The sequence below is a fragment of the Takifugu flavidus genome, chromosome 21 (assembly GCF_003711565.1).
Source record: "Takifugu flavidus isolate HTHZ2018 chromosome 21, ASM371156v2, whole genome shotgun sequence".
Lineage (NCBI taxonomy): Eukaryota > Metazoa > Chordata > Actinopteri > Tetraodontiformes > Tetraodontidae > Takifugu > Takifugu flavidus.
The window spans coordinates 6,267,471-6,294,949 of NC_079540.1; the positions used below are offsets into that span (position 1 = coordinate 6,267,471).

At 50.3% G+C, this 27,479-nt stretch overlaps 5 protein-coding genes and 1 non-coding gene across 8 annotated transcripts; 2 read left to right on the forward strand and 4 right to left on the reverse strand.

Moving 5' to 3' along the window:
• Positions 1 to 2,250: 2,250 nt before the first annotated feature.
• On the reverse strand, positions 2,251 to 4,193 carry LOC130518229 (replication protein A 32 kDa subunit-like). Of its 2 annotated transcripts, none has more exons than XM_057020669.1 (8): positions 4,041 to 4,193; positions 3,865 to 3,966; positions 3,386 to 3,499; positions 3,253 to 3,312; positions 3,074 to 3,181; positions 2,855 to 2,938; positions 2,572 to 2,652; positions 2,251 to 2,497 (listed from the first exon to the last, which is right to left on the reverse strand). In XM_057020669.1, the coding sequence occupies exons 1-8, from the start codon at positions 4,062 to 4,064 to the stop codon at positions 2,354 to 2,356; spliced, it is 717 nt and encodes a 238-aa protein (XP_056876649.1). In that variant the 5' UTR covers positions 4,065 to 4,193; the 3' UTR covers positions 2,251 to 2,353. The 2 variants fall into 2 exon arrangements, with proteins under 2 accessions (XP_056876649.1, XP_056876650.1); XM_057020670.1 differs by having other exon boundaries at positions 2,572 to 2,669.
• Positions 4,194 to 4,214: 21 nt separating this feature from the next.
• On the reverse strand, positions 4,215 to 10,090 carry pdik1l (PDLIM1 interacting kinase 1 like). Of its 2 annotated transcripts, XR_008947966.1 has the most exons (4): positions 9,931 to 10,090; positions 8,612 to 8,907; positions 5,357 to 7,807; positions 4,215 to 5,144 (listed from the first exon to the last, which is right to left on the reverse strand). XR_008947966.1 is itself a non-coding variant. In XM_057020668.1 (3 exons), the coding sequence occupies exons 2-3, from the start codon at positions 8,894 to 8,896 to the stop codon at positions 7,067 to 7,069; spliced, it is 1,026 nt and encodes a 341-aa protein (XP_056876648.1). In that variant the 5' UTR covers positions 8,897 to 8,907; positions 9,931 to 10,090; the 3' UTR covers positions 4,215 to 7,066. The 2 variants fall into 2 exon arrangements, 1 of the variants encoding a protein (XP_056876648.1); XM_057020668.1 differs by having other exon boundaries at positions 4,215 to 7,807.
• Positions 10,091 to 11,345: 1,255 nt separating this feature from the next.
• On the reverse strand, positions 11,346 to 16,234 carry LOC130518231 (protein lin-28 homolog A-like). Its single transcript, XM_057020671.1, has 4 exons — positions 16,042 to 16,234; positions 15,020 to 15,180; positions 14,230 to 14,408; positions 11,346 to 12,715 (listed from the first exon to the last, which is right to left on the reverse strand). The coding sequence occupies exons 1-4, from the start codon at positions 16,049 to 16,051 to the stop codon at positions 12,508 to 12,510; spliced, it is 558 nt and encodes a 185-aa protein (XP_056876651.1). The 5' UTR covers positions 16,052 to 16,234; the 3' UTR covers positions 11,346 to 12,507.
• Positions 16,235 to 18,535: 2,301 nt separating this feature from the next.
• On the forward strand, positions 18,536 to 23,175 carry maneal (mannosidase endo-alpha like). Its single transcript, XM_057020050.1, has 4 exons — positions 18,536 to 19,464; positions 19,874 to 19,983; positions 21,408 to 21,484; positions 21,748 to 23,175. Exons 1-4 carry the CDS (start codon positions 18,957 to 18,959, stop codon positions 22,382 to 22,384), a joined length of 1,332 nt encoding a protein of 443 aa, XP_056876030.1. The 5' UTR covers positions 18,536 to 18,956; the 3' UTR covers positions 22,385 to 23,175.
• Positions 22,657 to 22,729, forward strand: trnav-cac (transfer RNA valine (anticodon CAC)). Its single transcript has one exon. It is a non-coding gene; the product is annotated as a tRNA-Val (tRNA).
• A 393-nt stretch (positions 23,176 to 23,568) lies between the features above and the next one.
• Positions 23,569 to 27,169, reverse strand: sf3a3 (splicing factor 3a, subunit 3). The gene is made up of 17 exons (XM_057020049.1): positions 26,942 to 27,169; positions 26,779 to 26,826; positions 26,381 to 26,433; positions 26,124 to 26,229; positions 25,971 to 26,043; positions 25,771 to 25,862; positions 25,602 to 25,684; positions 25,392 to 25,530; positions 25,242 to 25,310; positions 25,011 to 25,078; positions 24,770 to 24,877; positions 24,613 to 24,682; positions 24,360 to 24,524; positions 24,180 to 24,290; positions 24,012 to 24,102; positions 23,889 to 23,944; positions 23,569 to 23,803 (listed from the first exon to the last, which is right to left on the reverse strand). Exons 1-17 carry the CDS (start codon positions 27,035 to 27,037, stop codon positions 23,726 to 23,728), a joined length of 1,506 nt encoding a protein of 501 aa, XP_056876029.1. The 5' UTR covers positions 27,038 to 27,169; the 3' UTR covers positions 23,569 to 23,725.
• Between the last annotated feature and the right edge of the window lie 310 nt (positions 27,170 to 27,479).

Sequence of the window (27,479 nt, forward strand, 5' to 3'; positions counted from 1 at the left end):
CGTGGAGGGGAGAGGGGGGGAGTGTGGAGGAGCGAGGGGAAAAGTGGGGGAGTGTGGGGGGGGGAACGTGGAGGAGCGGGGGGAGCGTGGGGGAGCGAGGGGGAGAGGGGGGAGTGTGGAGGAGTGTGGAGGAGAGCGGGGGAGCGAGGGGAGCGGGGGGAGGCGAGGGGGGAGCGAGGGGAGTGTGGAGGAGTGTGGAGGAGAGAGGGGGGAGCGAGGGGAGCGTGGGGGAGCGAGGGGAGCGAGGGGAGCGTGGAGGAGCGAGGGGAACGTGGGGGAGTGTGGGGAAGTGGAGGAGGAGGGGGTGGGCGGAGGGAGGGAGCGTGGGGGAGCGGGGGGAGCGTGGAGGAGTGTGGAGGGGCGAGGGGGAGCGTGGGGGAGCGTGGGGGAGTGTGGGGGGGAAGGGAACGTGGAGGAGCGAGGGGGAGCGTGGGGGAGCGAGGGGAGGGGAGGGGGAGCGGGAGGAGCGAGGGGAGCGTGGGGGAGCGAGGTTCTGAGGCGGCAGGTTCTCCGTCTTCACAGGAAGCTGTCTCAGGGGGTTCTGGGTCTCCTCCTGGACCCGACCCTCCCAGAGAGGCCTCGTGAGCAGGTCCAACAGCAGCTTCATGTCACCTTCAGGAGCACCTGGAGCTCCACGGACCCTTTAAAGCTGCACTGGTCCTGGATCAGACTGGAGGACGGATGATGACAAAAGTGGTGAAATACACAGAAAAAACACCCAAAAATGCTGTTAAAATGTAGTTTTTCCATTTCTTGTCTGAGCTTTTTCATCCCAACATCTCCAAAAGAACCTCAGGAACTTGGTCTCCGCCCCAGCAGCCTCCGTCGTTTCCACACATTTCTGCTTCATTAAAAGTGTTTCTTCTCAGGCGCTGGAATGTTTTCAGGACACTTTTGTCTGAAAGGGAAACCAGCAGCAGATATGAATTATTAATGATCCAGCAGCTGTCAATCTTCACAGGCCTCAGATCTCCAGAATCCCAGGTTTTATTCTCCTGCAGAAGGCGTCTGGAAGGGAAGCTTCCCTCTTTTGTATCCGGACTCCTTTTCCTGCAGCACCCTGCTGAGACCCGACACAGGCTGGATCCATCTACATCTCCTCTGCGGGGTTTCCCAGCAGGCCGTTCAGCTCGCCGGCCTCCCCGGGACGCTGCTGTCTGGGCTGCTGGATGCCTCCCTGGAGAAGACGGACCCTGAACATCAGGGCGGAGCCTTCACGGTGCTGCTGGGGCTCTTCCAGGGTGTCAGAACAAATGAAGGTCTTTCTGGGTTCTTTCAACTTTACATTAAAGGAAATTCTTGGTTCTTTGGACTTGATCAGAATGGTCACTTGTGGAGGAATCCACAAATGGACCCACTGGAGGGTTTAAAGGTTCCTGTAGATCATTACAGGGAAACATATCTGATATATATCAGGCCACTCGTTCATAACTGATCACTAAACTACCAAAACTCCCTCTGGACCGATCAATAACACCCAGGACAAGAATTTAATGGAGGCCGATCGATGGCCACCAACGTGGTTCACTAAACTCATTATGGAGGACCTCGCCAGTCTGTGATGACACCCAGAAATCACATTAATCCCCTTTAATTAGCCCCGGACCCCAGAAACCCAACCTGCGTTAGCCACACCCCCTTTTACTTATTAATTGCGTGCGTGTGCAGATGAGCCATTAACACCGGTCGTGTCTCACCACCAGCGCCGAGGCGACGCCAACGCTCTAAAAATGTGACAATATTTGTTTTTCCTTCGGCGGCGTTGGTAACTGGATCCTTCTGGAGCACATAAAAACTGCCGTCTTAGCCGATGCTAATATAATCACCATTTACATACTAATAGAGCACAATCGGGATGATTTAAGTGTCCATTTGAGCTCGTCTGCTCCACATAAATCCATACCAGTGGTGCATCTGGTGGACATATTTATACACTCTGAAAACAAACTGGTTCCAACACTTAATTAAATCAGCTAGCTTGCTAATACCACTGAGAAGCTCTAGCAACTCTCATCTGTTAGCGCTCTGCTAGCCTGATGGTACAATGGCGCCTCCCACAGGGCAGTTCGAGCACTACCGCCTCCAACAGGTGGGGACAGCTGGTCATGATGGAAGCTAATGTGTGGGAAAAAATGGACCTAATGCTTTAAATACTAATTAAAATTAAAGAGGACTACTGTGGTCGGCCACCAGGGGCGCTCACGAGGGCTTGTACACAGTTGTGTGTTGAATAGAAGGCAGGAGACTCAGTTGCAGCTTCAGACTTTATAAAGAGCATCATTTACACTCGTCCCACATTCAGTCAACACGTGAGCTAGAAATAGTGTCAGAAGGTCTTTAAAGAAACCAAAACTCACAAAAAACAAACGAAAAAGGTCCAAACGTGGGCAGCAGACCGATCCAGATCAGCTGGAACTAATGCTCCGTCGACTTGAAATGATGCTGGTCGACGGTGGAGAAGATGTGACCTTCGTTTAGCAAGAACGCCAGAGAAGTTCTGCACAGGGAGAGACCAAACGTGCGTGAGGCCCGCGGCCGACCTTTGACCTCGGCAAACCTGCGGACGCGTACCTGAGGTCGGTCGAGCTGAGGAAGCCCAGCTGCGTCTTCAGCTCGTGTATGCCGATACCGTCGCCAGAGGCGGCGTACGTCCTGATGACGTGCAACACCTCGACAGGAACCAGGACGTTAATTAGCAAAAATGCTATTCCATCGCGAACAATCATTCCCGTTATCAGGATTGACCAGCAGGGGGCGCCACACCCCATCGTCATCAGTACTAATCAAATAAATCGGATCTGGTGACCCAACAACCCTTCCTTTACATCCACGAACCCACCATGAACCCACTGACCTCCCCCTGGATGGTGGACAGCCCGATGGGGAGCACGCCTCCAGCGCCGGGTCCAGCGGTGGGATTCATGTTCACGTCAAAGGCCTGCAGAAATAGAAAATACCACGGTTGCCATGGGAAACCATAGAGCAGTTGTCACCCCGACCTTCCGACTGGCGCCGCTGGAGTCCGAGAGCTGAACAATGGAATAATTACACCTTTCAGACAGGCTAAACGTACCTTTCCAAAAAGCTGCATGTGGGCCTGGACCACCTCCATCATGTGGGACGTGATCTCGTTCAGCTCCTGGAGGCAGCGCACGTTCAGCGCCAGCAGAACCTTTTGATCCTGTCAGAACCAAACCTCAAGGGTCAAAAGATCTTCAGGCCGCTTCGAACCCGACCTTAGTTTCGACTCACGCTGCCACCGCGGAGACATCCGGTGACCTTCACATATGTGCCAGGGCAAATGGGCGTGGCCTGCGGGGGCAATTTTACCGGTTTAGGATAAGGTCTCCGCTGTGGGCGCGTAAAACTCGGTGTGGTTACTGGCCTCTTCGCCGACCCACTGCTTCACCAAGAGCGGCGGTCCGGTCATGTCGTCCACACAGTACTGGACATTGGTGTCGTAGTGGGCGGACCTTCTGACGACGCCAACCACGGACACCTGCGTGAGGAGGAAAACCAGGAAACAGATCCCGAAACATCGTCAAATAATTGCCCACCATCCATCTGGAAAACCCTTCTCTACCCTGGTAGGGTAGGGTTCTGTACCCTGGTAGGGTTCTATACCCTGGTAGGGTAGGGTTCTGTACCCTGGTAGGGTTCTATACCCTGGTAGGGTAGGGTTCTGTACCCTGGTAGGGTTCTGTACCCTGGTAGGGTTCTCTTGGCTGGTATTTAAATATTGCAGTTCGTTTTTCGACCACCAGGTGTCTCCAAATACCCAGTGGGACACTTGAAGGTTGTCCCACCACCAACAGGTCACCATTTCCCAAGAGCTTTAGCTTCATTTAGCATGCTAGCATGTACCTGGTGTAGCTCCAAGTAGCCGATCACAAAGGCATCATGGCCCACTTGTGGAGCGGACAGCAGCTGGGACACGGTGACGGGCAGAATCTGAAGAGTTGCCCTCTGTGCAGATCAGGGTGGAGAAACCTGTCAGGACGTCTTCAGATCCTTCAACGATCAGCAGAAGACGGACGTACCTTCGTGGTAGCCTGGGCTGTCATTTCTTCTTCCTGCCTGTTGAACACAACCTCCAGGAAGGCGGGGGCAAAGTTGCCAGCAGCTGCCCCAGTTGCTCAGGTGGACCGAATCAGAGCGATCACCTGTTGGAGCGCCAGCTTGCTCAGGTGTCCCCACAGAACCAAGCTCACACCTTTGTTTTTGATAAACTTCATTTAATCTCTTCAAAGAATTTTACAGCAACATGACAGCAAGAGGTCATACAAAAAGTGACGAGTCCTCCTGGCGACGAGGGGGCGGGGCTTATTTGATCGCGTTCAGGCTGAAAACAGGAAAACGGTTCAGGAAATCCCACATGCCAGCATCAGTGGATCTTTGTTACCAGAAAAAACCTAGTAAAGGCTAGAAAGGAGCCACCAAGTACCAAAAATATTGCCATTTCAGTTGTTTCTGCACCAAATTCTGTTTTTACAGGAGTCCTGGATCAGCGTGAGCGGTGATTTAGCTCCGCCTACAGGCCACTGAGGGTAAACACAGTTAGCACGAGCACGCCGACACGAGCCGTAATTACACCAGTTTGGCGACGGAAGTAAAGCCAAAGTCAGTCACAGCAATTTACAGGTGGGACAGGTCCGGTTCTGGAAAACGGAACCGGTCTGGCACAAATACACAACAAGCGTGTTCATGTCCACGATCCTGTACAGTATTTACACGTGTGCAAAGAAAATCAGCACGTCGAGCTGACGAGGAGAGAAGGAAAACGAGAGACGCTCTCCCGTTTGTTCGCCAAATCTGACAGGAAGCCAAAGACCCACTTCCTCCTCCTTCATCTCAGGAGGAGGAAGTGGGTCCGGGAGCGGCTCTACCCATCATCCTCTGCTGGGTGCCCAGAAAAGGCTTTGATGCCCAGAAGAGGCTTTGATGCCCGTGAAGAGGCTTTGATGCCCGTGAAGAGGCTTTGATGCCCAGAAGAGGCTTTGATGCCCGTGAAGAGGAGCCGTGAAGGCAACGACGTCCAGGGAAGAGTGGGGCTCGTCGGGGTGTTCTGACCAAGGGTGCAGGAACGTGGGAGGAGAGCAGAAGACGCCAACAAATCCAAAGCACGCCACCAATGATGATGGTTCCTGCATTCCAAACACCACACCATTAATTCCCATGGCAACAAGATCAAAGCTACAATCAAACCGACCCCCTTTCGACTCAAAGTCTTGATAAACCCCTCAAAATTCAATGATTGCCCCCCCCCCACCCACCCCCCAATGGAATAACGGTATTTTGGTGCCCTGCTGCCTCCTGTCAGCGTCGGCAGCTTTACCTCCCTCGTCAGGGTTCTCACCGGTCTACAAACGCGTCAGTCAGACGCGTCTGAAGCGGATCAGCAGCTCATTTTTCAAGTTGACGCGTCGGCTTGTCAGTTTTGTTTCCCAGCCTGTCAGGAACGCTTACGAGGCTAATGGCACGCCGCGCCGGGGCCGTCCTCCGTCCGGGACGTCAGAAATATTGTCAAAAGGAACTTTGGAGGCAGATCAAAGCATTTGATTTCCAGCGTCGCCGCGCAGCAACCGTACGGAACGGTGCGACTCCAGCCGATCCGAGGCTCCCGATCCGGAAGAGGGAAAGAAACAAGGCGGGAAAAGTAAACAATCGAGTAAATCAAGAGAAAAGGCTCCAAAACGTTGGCAACGGGTCAGGGAGGAACCTGAGAGCGAGCAGCCGCTTTGGTTTTACAGGCTCCCATAAAAAAGTGCACAAATTACACCGACCCTGAAGGCGTTTGGGGGGGGGGGGGGGGGGCAGGACACGATCCTCCGCCGAGTGCTGCAACAGCATAATAGGCTTAAAATGAGCTGGTTGGAAGCATGAAGAATGGGATTACGGAGGATCCGGAGTTTAAAGAAGAGCGGGGTGAGAGCAGATCCACAGATCCAGGATCTGCTCTCACCCCGCTCACGCCACCAGGGCGAGAGACGCCGCCGACGCTAAGTCGACTGCAGCCTGACGGCGCGCTCGCCCGCTAAACGCAGCGCCGCGGTTATCGCACCCAACCCAGCCCGAAGCGCCTGTCGTGCAGTCGGCGGTTCTGAGGACTAAACCCAGACTCAGAACCGTTCGCCTGATTGGGCTCACGCTGAACGTTCGCGTCAACGCCGCGTAAACTGGCGTGTTTGCCAACGAGGCGGCCCGGCTGCCACCTGCTGTCGGGTGCTCCAGTGTTTAGAAGGTTCTCCAAGGATCAGTCCGGGTTCTTGCTAGACGGGCTTTTTTTTTTGTGTCACCCTTTTGAACCGTGACTCAATAATCGTAAACAAAAAGCAACATTTGACAGCAGGAAGTGACCTCAGACTTCATACATAATTTACTCACTCCCATTTTAGAACAAGTGCTGTGTTTAAGGCGCCATGTAGGAAAAGGTGACTCTCTCCAAGCTGTTACGTTCTGTTACACTGACCCGTGAAGACAGAACCATTCCCGCAGTCCGACGGGCTTAAAGACCAGCTGGACACCCGGTACGAAAACACACAGGAAGTGCGCCCAAGTTTGGTACCTTCCCCTCCCAAAAGTGAGCTGCAGTTTGTCTCCAGATACCATCGGGCTGTGGGTCACGATACCTGGACCTTCAGGGCACAGAACTCAGATGCTGGTGAAGAGGCAGGACCCGGGTCGGTGTCCCGTCAGAGCTACAGAGGTGATCGGCGGTAAAATGGGCCCGATGGATGAGCCACAGTCACAGGATAACGTCTGGAATTGTGTTCTGGAACGTTTAGCACCAAGTGCAGGATGGTATCTGTCAACAAACCGGTGGGTTCTGATCCAGTCCGGGGTGGTCTGACGTGGCTCCACCCTCCCGTCACGCTCGGGCGATCCTCTAAAGACGAGCCTGAGACGGAGCTGCGGTTCTGGGCGTGGCGCCGGGAGACGGAGGTTGGCGACAGAGGTTCTGCCACCGGACCGCGCCGCTCTCTCCCCAAACAAAACAGTTCTGTTCACGAGCGCGCGGGCGGGCGGGAACGTGCACGTGTGCGTGGTCAGCCTGCCGCTCGCTCCATCACGTGTCCCAGTCCAGCTCCCTGCAGGCGATCCGGACCAGTCTGAGCTCCAGCTCGAAGGCGTCCGGCCGCTCCTGGGGGTTGGCCGACAGCATGTCCCTGATCAGCTGCTTCATGTGGCTGTTCATGCTCTTCTTCCTGGCCGGGATCAGCAGCTCCATCTTTGGGTTCTCCAGCAGGGCCTCGCCCAGGGGGACGATCTCGGAGCCCTGCTGCACGTAGCTCCCCAGCAGCTCCTTCTGCGTCTCCACGTCCACGAAGGTGATGCGCTCCACCATGGCCCAGATGATCACCCCCAGGGCAAAGATGTCCGCCTTGGCCGTGTAGTGACCCTCCCACACCTCCGGGGCCATGTAGAAGTCCGTTCCGCACGCCGTGGACAGGAAGCACTTGTTGACGCTGGCCGGCTCCTCGGGGTTGAGCCCAGAGGTGGAGCAGACCTTGCTCAGCCCAAAATCGGCCACTTTGAGGGTGGGCTCGGTGGAGCCGGCGGGCGAGCGGGCCTGCGAGATGAGGATGTTGTCCGGTTTGAGGTCGCGGTGGATGATCTGGTTGCGGTGCAGAAAAGCCAGGGCGCTGCCCAGCTGCAGCATGAAGCTGGTGTTGGTCTTGCGGCTGGGCTTACGGGACAGCAGGTAGGCGTTCATGTCGCCCCCGTCGCAGAAGTCCATGACGAACCACAGGTAGTAGGCACAGCAGGGGTCAAAGGCGATCTCGCCTTTCAGGGACGTCTCCACCAGCTGCAACAGACAGACAGACAGACAGAGTGAGGACAGCCTTCCCAGACTGTTGGTCGTTCTCCTGCAGCTCAATGGCGCCCCCTTGTGCCACAAAGGAAAACGTCCGCGCGTCTCCATGACAACAACAAGCTGAACTCATCCACAGACATAAAAGGTGAGTCTGACAGTTTCAATCACACTCGTTCTGACACCGTTGGAATAGATTCTGCAGATTAGTCGTGTTTCACTTCACAAACGCGTGTTAAGCGGATAAATTAGCCTCCTCGCTGCTGACAAAACAGGAAATGGGTCAATTAAAGGGCAGGAAACGGCTTCCAGGCGGGAGAAATGATGTGAAACGCGAACCTGGAAACTGCCACCAGCCCCCAGCTGAAGAGAACGGGCAGAAATGATCCCACGGTTGGTGTTTTCAGATAATTCTGCCCCGTTATCATTGTTCCCCTGCAAGCACGAACTGGAACGCAGCAGCACAATGAGGGAAAAAAGATCTGGAATAAAAGGATTCTGGGAAAACATCCAACACCGACGCGCCACAATGGCCTGAATACCGCTGAGAGAGTCCAATCAGGGCTGGTGTGTGCCGTCCGTCAGACAGCAGGGAGGCACCTCGACGTGACAGGTCCACTGAACAGAGGGGGGGACCCAGAGGCCCCGGCTCCACGTAGAAGCCCCTGGCAGGGGTGATCATCCACAACTGTAATTACAGCCATAACTGACGCAAGCAACGCGCAGCTCTGAGCTCATGGACCGACCGGGTCGGCTCCAGGAACAGGCAAACACGTGGTGGACCTGTGGCGTCCTCACCTGCAGGTAGAGCGGCGAGCTGGAGCCGTGGCTCATCTTCTGGGCCAGCTGGTCCCGCTGCAGGATGCACTCCTCCAGGTGGATGACATTGGGGTGCTGGCTCTGGATGCTGCTGAGGGCCCAGAACTCTCTGAGGGCCAGCTCCACGTTCTCCGGAGAGTGACAGCGGATCTTCTTCACAGCCACGCGGGCGCCGGTGCGCTTCACCGCCGCCTCATAGACCACGCCGTAGCTGCCACGCCCCACCTCCTGGATCAGGTCGTACTTCGGCTGGCTGCTTACCATCCTCGTCCTCACTGTGGATGAAGAACACAGGGATAAGCCGCAAGTGGGTCGTTAATGTTCCTCTCATCAGAGAATTACACTGATAGTTCAGGATTAGCTGGAACAGAAGAGCCCATAGATGCAGCTCCTGGTTCCAAACAGGCCCAGATGAACAGTACCGAGACACTCAGAACGGCCCAGATGTGCCCAGAGAGTGTGTGAAAGCCATATCTCATCAGTCCCACCTCCCCAGTGTTCCTGGGCTGATTATTTTTCACATCCCAGCAAGTTTTAGCATGATTAAATCACCTTTAAATGGCAAACATTGTTATTATTATGACTATGCTCAACGGATCGCGATGATCGCCAGTGTTTTCCCGGATGAAGAGCTCAAATATTCAGGCTATTTTGACAGAATTCAGGGCAAACACACTTCCTGAGCTTTGACACTGACAAACTTGATTCGCTGGCGTGAACTTTGCCACAAGTGAAAGTGACTGAAATGATCCGGAGCTGTTTTCTTTTGACAGGATCGTTCCGACGGCGGATTAAACCTCCGCGCCAGCGCCAGCAGACGGTTCAACGTGTCCCTGTGAAATGTCTCCCGATGAACCCGGGGACAGGACGCCTGACAGCGAGGCAGACACCCGGCTAATTAACGTCAGATTAGCCGCGGGGCTAACAGCTCCGTGGCCTGGCCGTGGTTAGCCCGCGATGCTGCCGCTCCGCTAGCGTTAGCTTAATCGCGTAAAGCGGCAGCTAACAAAGAGTCCGGCTCTCGCCAGCGCAATTGTCATGACAACGGCTGGATCCAGCTGCTGGAGTTTGGAACCTTCTCCGCGGCCGGAGCTCTCCGACGCAAACACCACCGGGTCACTCGGGAGGAGTGACCGACCCAAGCTGGATGATGACACCTTATTGTCCCGGGTCCAACCTCCAGCGCACGCACGCAAGACACCTGCGACCCGGGCAGCCGCCGCCGCCGCCGCCGCCGCCGCGGCAGACGGACCGACCGTGCCCGGGACAGACTCGCCGGGAGCTGCCGCCCGTCTCACCTTCGGGTCGCTGCTCCGCGGCTCATTTGTTGTCTTCCTCGCGCCCCCTGGCAGCCATTACAGCCGCACACGCTCGCGCAGTCAAGCCGAGAAGGTTTTGTCAAACGCTGGACGTGAGCGCGTGCAGCTGCGGAGCGGCGCAGGGGCGGCCGGCGTGACGTCATTTCCGTGCAGACTTTCAAAATAAACGACACACTCGTTCGCGCTGACAGCGTCGGTGGTCTTCGTCCGTGGTTTGGTGGCGGGAGCCAGAAATCTCCTGCCTAAAATCGGGTGGATCGATATCGGAGTTGAAATCAAACACTACCCAACCACGGAGGGATCTGTTTCCGGCTGGTTTTCAAATTAAGACGCATTAAGTAAACTCAAGGTGCAGGGAAAACTGGAATAAAGTGCAGATACAAGGGGCACACACTCTGCATATTTGTTTAATTTGTGCACTTTCCTGGTGAGTTCAGCTACAGCTTGAGATCCGAGCCCAAACTAGAAAATCAACACACGGGAGCAGTTTTGGCAGAGAAGCAAACACAGCTGTTGTCTTCTGCTGGCATGGAAGAGCCAAAAAAGAACCCAGGTTAACATCTTAAATGTGTGTTTGTCAGTTGATTTTCGCTCCCAGTCACCTGGAAAAATGGGCTAAAGTTCTACATTTTTGCTCTGAAATACATGTTTTATGAACACACAGTTTTAAACAAACCAAGCACGTTTGAGGTAGCATTATGTTACACCACAAGCAGATTAAAAATGATCATAAATAGTGAAAAAGACACAAAGCTTTACATTCACACAACACTGTTTCTGGGACAGGCTCTTCTGGAGCCGCCCAGAATCACACCTGAGGTAGACCTGTATAGATTTCTGACCAGACGAGATCCATCTTGGTCGAGCGCACAAAAAAATGAGACAAAATACACAACAAACCACGGGGACACGAGCGTATTGATCCTGAGGGATGATCGATACGGATCACCCTTTGTGATGCCACGTCCCCTCCACAGAAAAATCTATTCTATCATATTTATCATGCAAAGAAGCTTGAACATCATCAATAAATAGATTAAAAAAAGACACAAATATGTACAATAAAAACTGTCTGACTCACAGCAACACACAACAGAGGATGTCTGTGTTCTATAATCCTTTAAAAATAATGCTACAGGCTAACCTTTTCTAGTCAAATTGGTTTCTTGCACTACATTTGAAAATTTAACAGCTAGCAGCAGGAAGCTGTTAGCTTAGCAAAGCCCTAATAATTATATGTAATTGAGGCATAACCATTGTTTAAATAAACTTAATGTCAATGTTTGACTTTTTTCATATACTTTAGCCATTTGCCTACTTCACTGTTGTTTCTAGTGAATCACTTCAGCTCATCGTCCCGCCGCCATCTCGTTCAGAACTAACAGTAACATTCTTTTTACGTCTACGTTTGCCCACTATCATATTAATAGCATAGGTTAGCAGCGCTAAACCAAAAACCGCCAAGGAAAAAAAAGGAGAAAGTAAATATCGTGAGAACCGAATTAGCTAACTGGCTAAACTAAGATGCTAATCTGTGGCTTTTCACAATTGGGTTTTGCACATTATAGTAGTTACAAAGTGAAAAACTTAGCTTAAGCTTAAGGAAGTAAAAAAAAAATTATAAATAAAATTAGATATTTATGCTAATGTACAGCCAAAGGAGATTAAGGCAAAATTAAAAAAAAGATTTTAAAAGACTCAACAACTCAATTGTCTCCACTTCAGCTACAGTTTCTACATCAAATCAGGAGACCATAAGAAGAAACATCCCTGATACGTCAGCAGATACGGAAGAGCCGTTCATACAATCATTACTGGTGTTGCATATTAGGTCAACGCTAAAAGGACAGAGGAATGTTGGGCAGGAGGCGGCGCCCGTCCACCTCCGGCACATTCAGTCACAGGAAATCACATTCAAGTTCAAATTTCAAAAGAAATTGTGATAATCAAGCCACAATTTTGTTTATTTGGGGTCACATGAGCCCTGAGAAGCTTGTAAATGTGCTGAATTAAGATAGTCAGGAGGGATTCTTGCATGATAGCGGCTGTATAACTGATGAAAGCTCGTGTCTTCTTCATCAGATCAAAACCTTTGCTAATTCAGGATGAAGGTGGAGCCTTAGCGTTCTCCACCTCTGCTGATCTGTCTTTGATATTGTCTTTTGTTGAGGGATATGCAAATAAATATGTTTAAAAAATGGCCTGAGTTTGGTATTTGACGTTCAGAGTTTTAGGTTAAAGCGTAATAACAGATATATAAACATGTTACTACCAAAATCCACTGACCGGGTTGTTTTGACCTTTGATTTGTCAGAGCGGGAACGCCGTCCGTTACCGTGAAGCCGCTTCTTTTGAACTACAAATTGTGCCAGAACAACCGTGTTCAAGTATCGTCACGAGCAACCTCCTGCCGCCACTGTACATTCAGCTCCGGCAAAACTTACATTCATCTGGATTCTTATCTTTGGCTTTGATGTCCGATTGCTTTGATTTCACAGATAAGACACTTTGATCATTCGGTAAATAAAACCTGAGGTAGTTTCACAGTTTCTGGAGTCACTCCTCCTCCTGGTCCATCCCTGAGCCTCCCTGCACCTCCTGCTGCACCTCCTGCTGCTGCTGCTGCTGCTGCTGCTGCTGCTGCGCTCTGGCTGGGCAGCCAGCCACCATGTGGGAGATGCTCTGGCAAAAATGGCACTTTTTGGGCTGAGGGGGCAGCTGGCACTCTTTGGCGTGATGTCCGGCTCCTCCGCAGTTGTAGCATCTGAAATGAAGAGCAGAGCAGCATCAGAGCCACGTTGTCGATGCTGCTGCGGTTTGAGAGTGATCTTTTAAGTGCTCCGGGTTTGCTGTCAGACATCTTAATGGCTTCACACTGACATGTTGGAGGGAAAACATGGTGAATAAAAAGATTGTGTTACAATTTTAACCCCTGCTGAACTGTCAGAGGAGGAATGTGAAGAGGACATGGAAGAACCGGGTTTGGGCTGAATATAAATACAATGATTAAGATATTTGGACAAAATTCATCCAGATCCAGTTACCATGTGGCTGATGTTTTGGAGACATCTGTTAAAAATAAGCACCTAAATCATTGACATTTACAGAAATAAATCTGATTATTAGGCAGGGAATCATGAAAATGTTCAACTTTATTTCTGAATATTGTCGTCTCTCCACTAGATTAAACTAAAAATGCAGCTTCTTTAGCAAAAACGAATCCAAAATTCCTCCCAGCATTGGGCTGCAGATGCTACATTTAGCCAGCAGGGGGCAGCGCATCCTAGCCTGATTCCCAGATCTGATCCAGAGGCGGACAGATGTTACAATCAATGATGCAAATCATTGATCGATGATATACAAAACAGAAAACAACAGCTCTGATGTGTTTTCACACAAACTGTTAAGGTGATACTAAGAACATGCAGGTTTCATTTAGATACTACTGATCCTTTACTCTGTTCCTGACTGATTTGGAGCTTTACCTCCTTTCTCAGGGTTTAGCTTTAGCGCTGACTTAGCCTGGGGTGACCTGGTTGAATCGCGACTCTCATTTGTCATTCACATTCTGCTCGTTATAGCGAAACTGGCTGATGATTAAGAATGGCAGCGGGCGGAGTGATCAAATGCAGAACTGGTCCTGGAGCAGCTCACAGGCAGCGATCGCTTCCTTCCTGTCCTCCCAGCCCCCCACCTCTCCTTATTGATCAGCGTGGCCACAGCGGCGCGAGTGGGAGCGCCTTTGTTTCACTACAAACCCTCACCTCTGACCCCATCATCCCTCCACCCCGTTGGCCCGCCACATCCTCCTGTCGCCATGGTTACCACCTCTGACCTCTCCAGGGCACCTACATCTGTTATCAGTTAAATGGAAACGAACCTCCTCTCCTCAGAAAACTCCCCCGGTTCTCTATTGAAGACAAACCGACTTTTCTGCCCCGGGTCCCCCTCCTGGGTGCTCTACAGTAGCCTGAAGAGGCCAAAAAGATTTAAAGGCAAACTCAATTCCTCATTAATATTACTCACCAGATTTTGATCATCATTTTTTGGCATCAAATCCAACCTCTACTTTGCAAGTGTATCGCCCACAACAACCCTCTGATCTGGAATTGTCCCTTGGCAGCCGCCGTAGATTCTCCAAAACATCGTTACATTCTTCACACTGACCCTCTGACACAACTTTCTTTGCTGCCTTCGCCACCAGTTAACGTTAGCAAACAAACCAGACACGTAAGGAGTGAATCATTCTGAGCGCTAGCGTGGACGGTTTGGACCTACTTCTCGGCTTTGGAGCGTCTCTTCAGGGCGTTCTTCGGCCTTCGTTTGCTGCCCAGACACGGCGCTCCGTCGGGCCCAGTGACCCTGATGGCCTCCAGCCCTTTAGTTGATTTCTTGAAGGTGAAGTCGAGAGCTTCGCCTTCCCTGAGGCTGCGAAAACCTTCCATGTGCAGTTTGCTCTGTCAGTGAAGAAGATGGAGGCGTCACCACATCTAGACCGGCTGTTGATCCAAACATTTCAGCTTCAGCTATCTGAGTTAAGGCAGTTTATGACCCATTAGAGGCAAACTTGGGTCTAAAACTGTTTAGATATGAGAGAGATTCATTTAACCCTGAAAGTTAGTGCAGCCGGACTGATTAACAAAGCTAAATTAAACACTAATAAAAAAAGAAAATGCTGAAATTTATTAACCTATAAAGAGGAAAAACTCTGAGCCACTCAGACAAAAAGAAAAGTGCAGCCCAGCTCAGGTAACCTGAGCAGAGCCTGGAGCTCTGGGCCGCTGGGTGGGCTCGCTGAGGCTTTAGCTGCTTTATTACAGGAAACAGCAGAAGAACCGCCCAGCTTTGCTCTTCTGACCTGAAACTTTCACATCTAAACCCTGAAAACCAGCAAAGACCTGCTGAAGACACGCTGGATAAAAGTCAACTGGATAAATTCACACACACACAAGAAGGGAAGCTCCAAAACTTACTCACTGGGTCAAATGATCAATACAATATTTAATATTAGAATAGACTATTGTACGTGTACATGAACCGCGTCACGCTCCTGTCACGCCCCCCTCACCTGGTGGACGAACACGTCGAGGTTCGGGTCCAGAGGAGTTCCGTCCCTGCTGCTCATGGAGATGAAGCCGAAGCCCATCCGCATGTTGAACCACTTGCAGACGCCGCTGCCCCGCGACAGAGCAGCGGCCTCCTCCTCCTCCTCACTCTGCGGAGACCCGCCTGCACACAACACACGAGAGAGAGGAAGAGCTGACTGCCGGGGCCCGGGGAGAGCGGGCCGGGGCCCGGGGAGAGCGGGCCGGGGCCGGGGAGAGCGGGCCGGGGCCCGGGGAGAGAGGGCCGGGGAGTGCGGGCCGGGACCCGGGGAGAGAGAGACGGGGCCCGAGGAGAGCGGGCCGGGGCCCGGGGAGAGAGAGACGGGGCCCGGGGAGAGCGGGCCGGGGCCCGGGGAGTGCGGGCCGGGGCCCGGGGAGAGAGGGACGGGCCCGGGGAGAGCGGGCCGGGGCCCGAGGAGAGCGGGCCGGGGCCCGGGGAGAGCAGGGCCGGGGCCCGGGAGGGGGTGGTGCACACCCGCCTGACTGAACAGCGAGGCCCTGCAGCCAAATATCAATCGTCGATGGCTCTGGGAGGCCGTGGAAGCCCTCAATTTTTGTGTGTGTGTGGGGGGGGGGGGGGGGGGGGGGGGGGGTCGCTCGTAACATTTGACCAGAGAAGAAGAATTTTCAGGTAATTAACCTGAAGACTTAATTCACGAATCGTTTGATAAAACGACTCGTGAATTCGTGAACGAAACATCGCAAATAAAAGCAAACTAATCAAGCATCAAAATCCGTGTTTAGAGCTTTTGAAATGACGGATGACGCCATGGAGACCAAACCGCTACTTTCTTAACCGTCCACATTTCTCCAACATCTCCACATTTTCCATGTCTCCATTATATTCTAAATCGTATTTCCCGGGTGGGGGGCCGCAGGACGGCGCCTCCACAGCCTCCACACCAACAAAGACCCAGCAGAGAGGAGGACAACCCTCGGAGAAGAGGCCGACCTGCCCTCTGCTCAACCCCCAACAGCCTCGTACCTTCAGCCATGATGAGAAGCTCCTCAGCGGCAGCAGCGGAGCCGGAAGAACCTCACAGGAGCCCAGAGGACCGGTTCTGCTGCCGGAGGCTCCAGCGCATCCCTGCTCTCTGTCCTGCACACGGTCAGAACCTCAGTGACCCTCCTACACTAATAACCCCCACCGCACACGCGCACGCACACACGCACGCACACACAGGCCGCTGTTTTGGTCAATTCGATCACGTGACGACCGTCCGCACGTCCAATAAGAGGAGAGGCGAGCAGGAGCGACGTCAATTAGAGGTTTTAGGATAACAATGAAGCTCTGGGAGGACACACGCGCTCACGCACTCAAACACACAGATACACACACACACCGTAAAGATGGTAATTATTAGCCCGTGCGTTCTTTTTTTTAAATTTTAAATGAAGTCATATACACTAATTGTTCCAATCCAAAAGAATTACATTAAATAACCAAATATAAATGTGCTATAAAACCAGTAATGTTCAGTAATGTTGGCGAAACGTGTTTAAATGTGTGTTTTAAAGCCGATTTTAGAGTATTTTGTCCTCAGCTGAAGACCTATGGAGTCCGATGGAGTCACTCGAGCTCATTAATATGAAATTAGTTGCTTTCAGGCTTTTGGACCACAAAGCTGCTCTGCTCTTTATTGTTGACTCACTTCCTGTAAGTCATAATGTCCCTCCAACACACACACACACACACACACACACACACACACACACACACACACACACACCACACACACACACACACACACAGCTATGTAAGTGAGTTCTCTTACATTCATTTTTCCTTTAAATGAACCAAATCAAACCTTTATCCCCAAATTAACTGAGTTAATTCCTCATAAATAATTTGTTCTCTTCATTTCTTAAATCTCCTCAGCTTTCCTGATGGAGAACCCAAAAATGTGGCCTCACACACACAAAATACTGAAGAGAAAGCAAAACACTGGTGTGTGTGTGTGTGTGTGTGTGTGTGTGTGTGTGTGTGTGTGTGTGTGTGTGTTGAAGTGTTGCCTGATGAAAACCAAATGGCAGCGCCTCCATTCAGGCGTTTAATGGTGGAAGTCGCCATGGAAATGGGAATAAAGCCCACCGGCTGCTGCTCAACGACTCTGGCCACCCTAAAGTGACCCGGGTCACCCACCCCGAGGGGTCTGAGGGAGACAAAGCCGTGGCACGCGCCCGTCCTGCGACCAGCACACGGATACACGCGCGTCCACAGGCTTCTCCCGACTCAGGAAGATTGTGGAGTTTCTGGCCGTTTACGCAGCGCAGCTCCGCGCAGCCACATAAGCAGCAGCCTCCCGGGACGCCTGTCAGCTCACCTTTCACCCCTGCTCCAGAGGGAGATCAATCAATACAGCTGATCGATAACAAATCTTTAAACCGCTGCCGTGTTGTGACAGATATCCCTCCCACGGCTGCTGCGGGGCCCACAAGAAACAATAACGACCCTTTTAATCAACGGGACGCTTAAAGGGATACAATTTCAAAACAAACCCGTATTTATAAATGTGTGGCGACTTCACTCATTGTTTATGTTGGCGTTAATTTTTGGTCCGTTTATGTTCAATCGTGTGTTTGGTGAACTCATGGGGGGGGTTAGAATCAAATGTGCGGTGTTTATTTCTGTGGTTCTTAAAGTGGCCGCTTGAGGGCGACAAACTAGAGTTACCGAAAAGCTTCCCTTTTTATTCGGTTGTTCATCAGACTTTAATATTTCAGTTTTTCTATGGCCACTTCATCATCCTTCCGCCAGGTTAGTGATTAGTTGGACATCTCAAGCCTTCTCACTGACACTTTGATTTAAATGATCTCCCTTGTAATATCCAGGCGCAAGTTCTGATCACGTGATCTGTCCATCATTGTGGACATACGGGGACAAACCTTGAATCCAGCCATAAATGATCTTTACTGCAGGACACGAGGAAGATCTGCTGCACACTCTCATTCAGACCGCTAGATGTCCCCATAAGTACGTATTCGCAACAGAAGAACATCAAAGGTGAGTTTGTAGCACAAATGATAGAGATTTGTCCGATGTTTTCAGCGTCTACCCTGTAATTTCTTTTAATTGAACAGATACTAAAAAAAATTGGAACCAGTTTTTGCAATCTTCCATAACTGTTACCAAAATCTTGTAAAGGTTTTCTATAAGATGTATAACTTTGGAGCTGCAGGGTGGAATAACCGACCCACGCAGCATCTGTGTCGAGGATGGATGAACCCACTGGTAAAATCTGCCCCCAAAGCAGATGCCATTTTTAAGACGGTCACCCTCTGACTATTATCACACATTTCACATTGGTGTTAACACATTAACACCTGTTAAATCCCCGGATGCACTGAGCTACTTCCATACCTGATGGGGTTTTTTCATGTAATTGTCCAACAGACTTTGCAACATGAAGCTGTTTTAACTCGTTGTTTTATCCAGTTGTCGCTCCCTCCTATGTGACGTGTAAACCCCCAAACGTCACTTCCGGCTATAAACCCCGCCCACCTCCTACTCGCATCACGAAAACAAACGGTCCATTCTTCGGTGATGATCGTCCCCCCATCCTCTCCGAACGATGCTTCTGTGCCCCGCAGATGAAGTGTGACCTTTCGGGAGGATGGAGCTCGAACACCGGACCGGATCTCTGGGCGGATCTGGATTTTGACTACGCAGGCTTCGTGTGGGGATCTGGACACAAACATGGCCTGTGCGACCGCGGAGAGGTCTGCTGAAACGTTCTCTCGGGTTGAAATGAGGCTGGTTTTGCTCGACCCGACCGGATTATTATAAATCGTATTAGCTGCTCAGTCGACGCTGGAAGCAGGTGATGCGTTCAGGGACCGACGGTTAACAGGCGAGCTCGGCTGCTGGTTCCTGGGTCTGCAGCACCACGGACAGCGACCATGACGCGGCTCCGCAGGAAGGCGCTGGTGGCTCTCTTCCTCTTCACGCTCTTCATCTTTGGGGCTATGATGGGACTCAGGACGCTGAAACCCAGTGATGGGTTCTCCGACCTGGCCCCCGGGATGGACTTCACCGGGGAGAGATCCGAGAGGCGGCGGCTGGACGCGAGAGACGCGGTGGCTGCGTCGCCGGGCCAGTTTCACATGGACAGCAGCGACACCAAGGTGGTCTTCACCAGGTCGGACCGAGACTACAGCATCTTCTACGACGTCCACATCTTCTACTACCTGTGGTACGGTTCTCCCAGTGTGGACAACAAGTACATCCACTGGGATCACGTTCTGGTGCCACACTGGGACCCCAAAATTGCAGCCAGCCATGCCCAGGGAAGGCACATGCCTCCAGAGGATATCGCCTCAAGTTTTTACCCAGAACTTGGGCCCTACAGCTCCAGGGACCCAAAGGTGCTGGAGTCCCACATGGCCCAGATAGAAGCTTCGGCAGCAGGTAAGAGTTCCTACAGCTGGGAGGCCAGGATTAAAAAGGTTCTCCTCCTTTCCTGTTAATCGGGGTAGAGTTCTCTGGGATCCATTCTTTTGTTGCGGGTAGTTCTGCTCAAAAACCCACGAGGCAAACCAAGGTTGAACAATCTCACCACGACGTTCATCACCCTGGGAGCAAGCACCACCAAACCCATCTCTCACCGTATCTGCAACCATTCCAGTAGAGTCACACGATTTTATGCCACATTTGTCCACAAACACATCCAAATTCGCCAAAAAAGCATCAGATCCAGAAGAACCCAACATTCTGGACCAGACTGGACCAGGTTACCCTAGCTGAACTTCAACGCTGTTAAAATTCCTTCATTCCTGCCCCTCCGGAGTTTCATTCCTCACATTCACACCTTCTCCAGGGGTGCTGGTGCTGTCCTGGTATCCTCCCGGGGTAGCGGACGACCACGGAGGACCCACCGAGGACCTGGTTCCTGCCGTCATGGATGCGGCCCACAGGCACAGCATCAAGGTAACTGGTGAGACAGCTGGTTTGTTTTTGGTTTCAGGTGTAACCATTGATATTTTTAGATTTAGTGCCATATTTCGTGTAGGTTCAGTTTACATGATAGCATCGTAGCTACCTAGCATTAGCATTAGCATGGGATTAAACGAAATGTGACCCGACTGATCACATGGTTGGACTCATACTCACGGGGTGATTGACTCGATTGTTCAGCCTTGGTTCTCTCTTGAATCATTCCCTTGTTGTGGTTTCCCAGCATGCTTTGCAGGAGTTCAGTGCTTCTCTAAATCACTTTTAAAGTTCTGACACCCTGAAGCCTTCAGAGACTCGGGAAAAATGGCAGATTCAGCCTTGAAGTCTCCTCAGATCTGAGTCTCTGTGGGCGACTTACACAACAGCTGACCTGAGAGCTGACTGTGTGTGTGTGTGTGTGTGTGTGTGTGTGTGTGTGTGTGTGTGTGTGTGTGTGTGTGTTTGACGGGGGCCCTACCTCAGAAAATGTTTGTTCCTCTGATACGTCTGACTCCCACTGTCAGCGTTCAAAACAAATATCAGGCGTGAAGAAGATGGACAACACAAGTGCCCCCCCCCCACACACACACACACACACACACCCGCCCCCCCACCTTCATCAGACTGTAATCTCACCCCACTCGGCATCCTGAGATCTCCAACCAGTGCAGACGGCTGATGAGACTGAGCTCCGAAGGCGGCGGCGTTACCATGGAAACTGTTGAAGAAGACCTTGCAGCGTGGGCGTCAAGCGCTCGGTGTTTGTAGCTGTGCTGTGGTGTCAACGCTCCACCACTACAGTTAACCTGCCCCCCCCCCCCCCACACACACACACACATAATAGCAGCAGCTGTCACTCAAACCAGCGTCTCAGTCACTGAATTCCTGTAAAACATCAAGCGCCTGATTTTGGAACTTGAAAGAACTTTGGAATCCCAATTTTGACCCACTTGCCGACGGCGTTGTTGCAAGTTCAACGTTTGAAGTCTAAAAATACCCTCAGTGTTTGCGTAAAAGCCTCTGAGGAGCCGTCCCCCCGCTGCCCGACTGTGCTGACAGATGAAGTGACAATATGGGACACGCCTGTGGGGATGAAGAGCATCTGCTCCTCCTCCTCCTCCTCCTCCTCTGCTCGGCTGCTGCACAGTAAACCTCCTCTTCCTGAGGGCTGGTCTCCGTCTGTCTCCTGCTCCACTCCCTCTCCTGTCTGATCTTTCCCGATGTGTTATTTTTGGCACGTGCACTTCAGGAAACTCCTCTTCTTCGACGTCTTCCTCCTGGTGTTGCTTGCCAGCCTTCTCGCGATGCTCACACGCTAGCTCACGCTAAGTGAACGTAGCCACCGCCTGCCTGTGTGTATGAAGGACGCTGAGCGTCGCTGCTATGCTAACGCCTGCACCCACGTGTGTCCTGCACAGGTGGCCTTTCACATACAGCCATACAAAGGACGGACGGACCAGACCATCCATGACAACATCAAATACATCATCAACAGGTGAGCCTCCTCAGTCCTTTGCCGTTCCTCTCATTCCAGCCTGGTTGAAAGTAGATGGTAGCAGATATTAATAAGCATTTTCTGGATAGCATTGATCTTAGCAGCAGCAAACACATTGTTGGTGAGCAGGAACTGAGGAACTAGAACGTTATCAGGGTCCATTCTCTAACAAATCAACAGTAAACGGCTGATTCAGCGATGGAAACAGGCCTGTAGTCAGATAATCAGCCCTGAATTGAGCTTTAATTTCCCGCTCTTCCCAGGTATGGAAAGCACGGAGCCTTCTATAGATTCAAGACCAGCACAGGTCAGGTTCTGCCACTGTTTTATGTCTACGACTCCTACCTGACGCCACCAGAGTCCTGGGCCGAGCTCCTGACAGCCAAAGGCGCGCACAGCATCAGAGGCACCCCTTACGACGGCATTTTCGTGGGCCTCATCGTGGAGGAGCGCCACAAACACGACATCAGAGCGAGCGGGTTCGATGGCATCTACACCTACTTCGCCTCCAATGGCTTCTCCTTTGGCTCATCGCACCAGAACTGGAAAGCAATCAAGACCTTCTGCGATTCAAACAATCTGCTCTTCATCCCCAGCGTGGGCCCGGGGTACGTGGACACAGCCGTCCGGCCGTGGAACAATCACAACACCCGGAACCGGGTGAACGGACGTTACTACGAGACGTCCCTGCAGGCGGCTTTGTCTGTAAGGCCGGAGATTGTTACTATTACGTCCTTTAACCAATGGCACGAAGGTACGCAGGTAGAAAGGGCTGTGCCCAAGAAAACCACATCCCGTCTGTATCTGGACTACCAGCCCAACCAACCGGACCACTATTTACAGCTGACACGCCAATGGGCCGAGAACTTCAATAAGGAGAAGGACAACTGGCTCATGTAAGCGTGGTCGACCTCCTGAGCGTGGTCCAAATCTGTAGAAGCCCATACTGGTTTTCTCCCACCCTGAGTGTTGTACGTTTTATGCTGAAGCTCCCTGATGACGGCCGCTGTTATGAGAAAATGTCTGTGCGCTGAAGTTGTTTGTTCTTTTCACTACCATTTTCTAATGCTCAAGTACTTTTCCCCTTGTATTTCTTTGTGAAAGACATTAAAATTTCTAGATAAGACAAAACATCCTTTAAATTTAAATTTAAAACATTACGTTAACCACAGGTTTCCGTAGTGTAGTGGTTATCACGTTCGCCTCACACGCGAAAGGTCCCCGGTTCGAAACCGGGCGGAAACACTTCTTTTAAAATCTTTTTAATGATAAATTATATAACTTTGATCATAAATGCCCTTGAGGTTTTTTACGTAGAGTTGATTATATTTATGAATTATGTATATTGCATTTAAAATATTTTATTATTTTATGTTCAATATTTAACAATATCAGTGTTAGCGCTCATTTAGTATGAAATAAGATCGAACTTGTGTTTTACGTGCTATAATTTGCAATTTTAACCCAAAAGATTAATATTCTTGTTCGTATTTATCTCGCCTGGCGTAAACGATGGTAAACCAGCGCCGCCTGGAGGCTTTACGCTGTTCTTTAAAGACCAAGCGACATTTATGACTATTTTAGCTCCACCTTTTATAACGTTTTCCAATCAAAGGCTAAGTCAAAGGCTCATTTGTCCATACATCCTGTTAATGATTAAAAAAAAATAAAAATGCAAGCTTGTACTTTTAGCTTAATAACCTGTTTATTAAATGTAGAATTGCTCCATCAAAACACAAGAGTCCATGAGTAGGATTTTAATAGCATGTTTAAGAGGCTATTAACCTATGCAGTAAAGAAAAAAAAATCAATATTTTCTTTGTCAAACTCGACCTTTATCAGTAGCTGTCATTAAATTCAGTTTGTCTCTGATTTGACAGGCAGTATCTGGTTTGCTCATCAACACCAACGCAGCCGTTCGTGCTCTAATTTACTGCTCCGTTTAGTGCCGCCATAAAAATCAAAGTGGCACAGCGGCCGACATGAAGACAGTTGTAGTATTTTTTAAAGCGGAGCGGTAAATCAGAGCGGCAACAATTTTGTGTGCCTCTCGTGGCTGTAAGAAGTGAGACGGCAGAGTAACAAACGGTGACAAAAGTTCCCAGTTTATTAGAATGATCAACGGTTGCCACATTAAACAGTCGACAAAGGGGGGAGGGGCCGTAAAACAGGATTACTGAATACAAATAAAAAGATGGGGGGGGTGATAAAAAAAATATGCAGCCGGAAGCTGGTTTCCCTCTACAGCAGGCCCTGTCTCTTCAGATCCTCGTAGGTCTTCTTGTTGACCACGTTGCCGCTGGAGTCCTCGTACTCCTCCTGAAACACACGGGGGGCAACATGAGCGTGTGGCCTCGCGGCACCGGCTCGGCTTCTGCTGCCCCGACCCACCGCGCGCACTCACCTCCGTGTCTGGCTGCCATCGCTCCAACGCCTTCTGGGACTTCAGCTTTGCCCAAACTGAGAGAAGCAAACACACAACGGCTCAGAGCTGCTCCTCTGATGCACAAACCTTACACCGACTTACGCGCGACGGCGTCCTCGATCTGCGTGACGTTGGCAAAGTGAGCGGTGTTTGGGATTCCGAGGCAGCGCATGCCGTGAGCGTGCCTCCACTCCTGCAGAGAGCAGGGAACACACACCTCAGCTGCTGTATTGACAGAGCTAAATCTGTTAGAGTCTTAAATTAACTTACTGCGAAGTGTCTCTGGAAGGCTTTGGGGCCCCTGTAGTTGTAGTTGCCACAGATCTCACAGTTGTAGTTGATGTTCAGCCCGTGGAGCTTATAGAGCCAGTACGGGATCGGCTGGAGGGGAGAAAACAGTCGGTATAATCCGTTGGCCAAACAGAAAATATTCCTGGAGCGTGGACCCACCTTGCCGTCCCAGCCCAGCGGCAGGTTTTTGGGGTTGTAGATGATCTCGTTGTCTTCGTCTTCGCTCTCGCTCTCACTCAGCTGCTCCTCCTCCTCTTCCTCGCGCTCCTCTCCGGTTCTGGCCTGTTTCCTCTGGACGTTTTCATGAGTCAGCTGCCTCTGCTCCTGCAACCACCGACCACCACGAAAAGCATCCATTAAACCCTGACCCCGATCGCTTAGGTGATAGATAACCCGATGATGCGAGACTCACCCCGAGGACCTCCACGTATTCATAGACTTGGCCCTCCAGGAAGGCAATTTCCTTGTTTCGCTCAGTGTCTCTACAGGAGTGATGGAGGGAAATGGTTATGAATTATGTAAATGATAAAGAATTAATGAGCAACACTCATATTTTAACACCCACTTACTTTTTAGGGCCCTTGGCTTTGGGATTCTTGGCGAAGAGCGAAGGATCGAGCGACTCCAAGGATTTTCCTTTAGTGCTGAAGAGTCTCTGAGCTCTTTCCTCCAGAGTTCTGCTCAAAACACAGTTAAAGACTGAGCCTGAGGGGCTTTACAGGAGCTCAAATCTGTTCTTTAAACCTAAAGGCCGCTTACATGAGCAACATGTGGCTATTTAAACTCTTATCTGCACATGAACACACTCACCCTCCACACTTGAGTCCCAACGCCATGAGGGCAGATTTCAACCTGTCCAGACCCAAAGAGGCCAACTCCTGCAGGAAAGACCGCAACAACAACAGATTAACTGTCCGCCATGTCTTACAGACAGAGGCTCACCGCAGCTCCTTTCAAACATCTGCAGGTGTGGAACAGTTCTGGGGCTTATCGACAGTGTAATTTAATCAGGCGAGATGTGTGTGACAACAAATGTTTTACCTCCCAGGAAGAGAAAGCAGAGAGGTCCAGATGAGCTCCGGCATGTGTCAAAGCACTGCTCGCCTCTCTCTACGAGGACAACACAAAAGGTTAGCCTTTCAGAATAAAACACCAACAGCGGTGACATTTAAACCTGACAGGAGGACCTACAGGCCAGCCTGGGAACGTCCCACTGTCCCATTTCTTTTCAAAGTCTATCAGCACTTTGCCAAAGCGATCGTTCTGGTCCAGCAGGGGCTTGACGCGGTCTGTGTAGTCCTGCAAATACTCCAGGAGCATCTCTAAATACCTGCGTTAACCACACCATTAGTTACACCACAAGCCTTCTCCCTCAGAATCTGGGTCCGATGGGACTCCTACTTCTTATATTCAGCATTCTTCCTGTCCTTGGGGATGTCAAAGAGCTGGTCGAATGAGGACAGGTATGTGATGTACTCCAGTTTCTGTACAGGGAGAGTATAAAATATGAATTACAACACGATATTTCAAAGAGCAAAATACATGACACAGACAGGAAGGGGATAGCTACCTCCACTCCCTTCAGGTTGATGTACTTCAGGTAGCAGTCGTGGAGGTCGAGGTAACGGCCGTATCCCTCCTCATCAGTGAACTCCACCAAGTCTGAAGAGAAACAAAAGCCACAGCTCTCGTTCATCACCCCCGCGCTGATATAGAGAGTGTAGAAACTGTGAATAAAACAAAAGAGGCTTCGTCTGCACTTGGACTTACTCTGCGCCTCCTCGCTGGTGTTGTCTCTGGCCTTCATCAGCTCCTCAAACTCAGCAGACATGGGAATGGAAATCTACAACAAACACGTGACAACAATGTTGCTTCTATTTCACAAACGTCACACACTTCAGTTTAATTTGAGAGATTATCTACCTCATGTGGGTGTTTTCTGTGGAATTCCTTTATCTGCTTCAGCCTGTTGTAGAACTCTGCAAACTCATTTGGTCCTGAGATGGCAGCAAGTTCATCTCTCCTCATCCTGTCAGACAGAAATGACCAAACTTCCTGTAAAAGCTAAAGGCTTAAGTGACAATTCTGCATCAAATCAAGCACAAACTATAGTTTCTCTGAGGAGACCCAATGCTGTGACAATGATAGTGGGCTTTGACGTAGCCACATTCCAGACTTACCCATCTTTGTCTTCGTAGGAGTCTCTAAGATTTGCACTAACTTCCATGTACCGCTGAAACGACAAGAATGCAAGTAGTATCTTTTTATACATATAGAAAATCTATTCAATGCAAGTGCGAGTACACGTCTAACATTATGCAATTTGCTGCTATAGCAGCAGACGTCAATGCATGTCTTAAACCTACATTGAAACGGTGTTTTTAGGTGTATTTCAGTTCAAATTTGTGAATTTTCACCGGTATTATATTCAAACACATGTTAATCTAGAACACTATAACTACATCATGTTACCAGTTAGTACTTTTACTGTGCAACTCGGTGAACGTCGGGTAACAACATTAGCCTGCTGATGCTAACGCCGCCCATTGATTTAAGGTAAACCAAAAGTTTTTCTTACGTCCAACATTGTTCTGGTTCGATGGTCAGAGTTGATCTGCTCTCGCAACTGTCGGAAAAATGATGCAAGAAAAGCACAAGTTAATTGACATATTGTCCCATTTTTTTGTTTGCGCGTTAACAAAAACGCACGTCTAGCTATGCTAACAACGCCAGTGGCTTACCGTTGATTTCTTGTACAACATTTCTTTTGTTTTGGCATCCATTAGCCGCTCCTTCTCTTCGTGGTATCGGCGCTGTTGTTCTAAAATGGTCTCCATGTTCAAAATATGTTTTTACTTTATCTTATATACAAAATTGTGTGGTTTGTAAAGGGTTAGCTGAAGAAACAGTCAACCCCGCGGCCGCATCGGCTAGTTTACTTTTAATGGCGCATGATCGGTGCAGGTCCGTCACTGTACTCAACTAAAAGAAACATTACCTCGAGAAAGGTTCCGGGATGTAAAAAAATAAAAATAAAAATAGATTTTTTTTGATGCAAAACATATAAATAATTGAATTTCATGAGGCATGTGACGCTCACAAATAGGAACAACACTACAGTCGATATAATGGCTTAATTGAATTGTCTCCAACAAACTCCCGGTTCTTGTTTTTATTTCCAGTACATTGACACGTCTGTTTATTCAACTCGTGAATTAGATTAGAAAAAATAGACAGAACATTGATTTATTGAAAAACTTTAGACTCCTAAACAAGTCA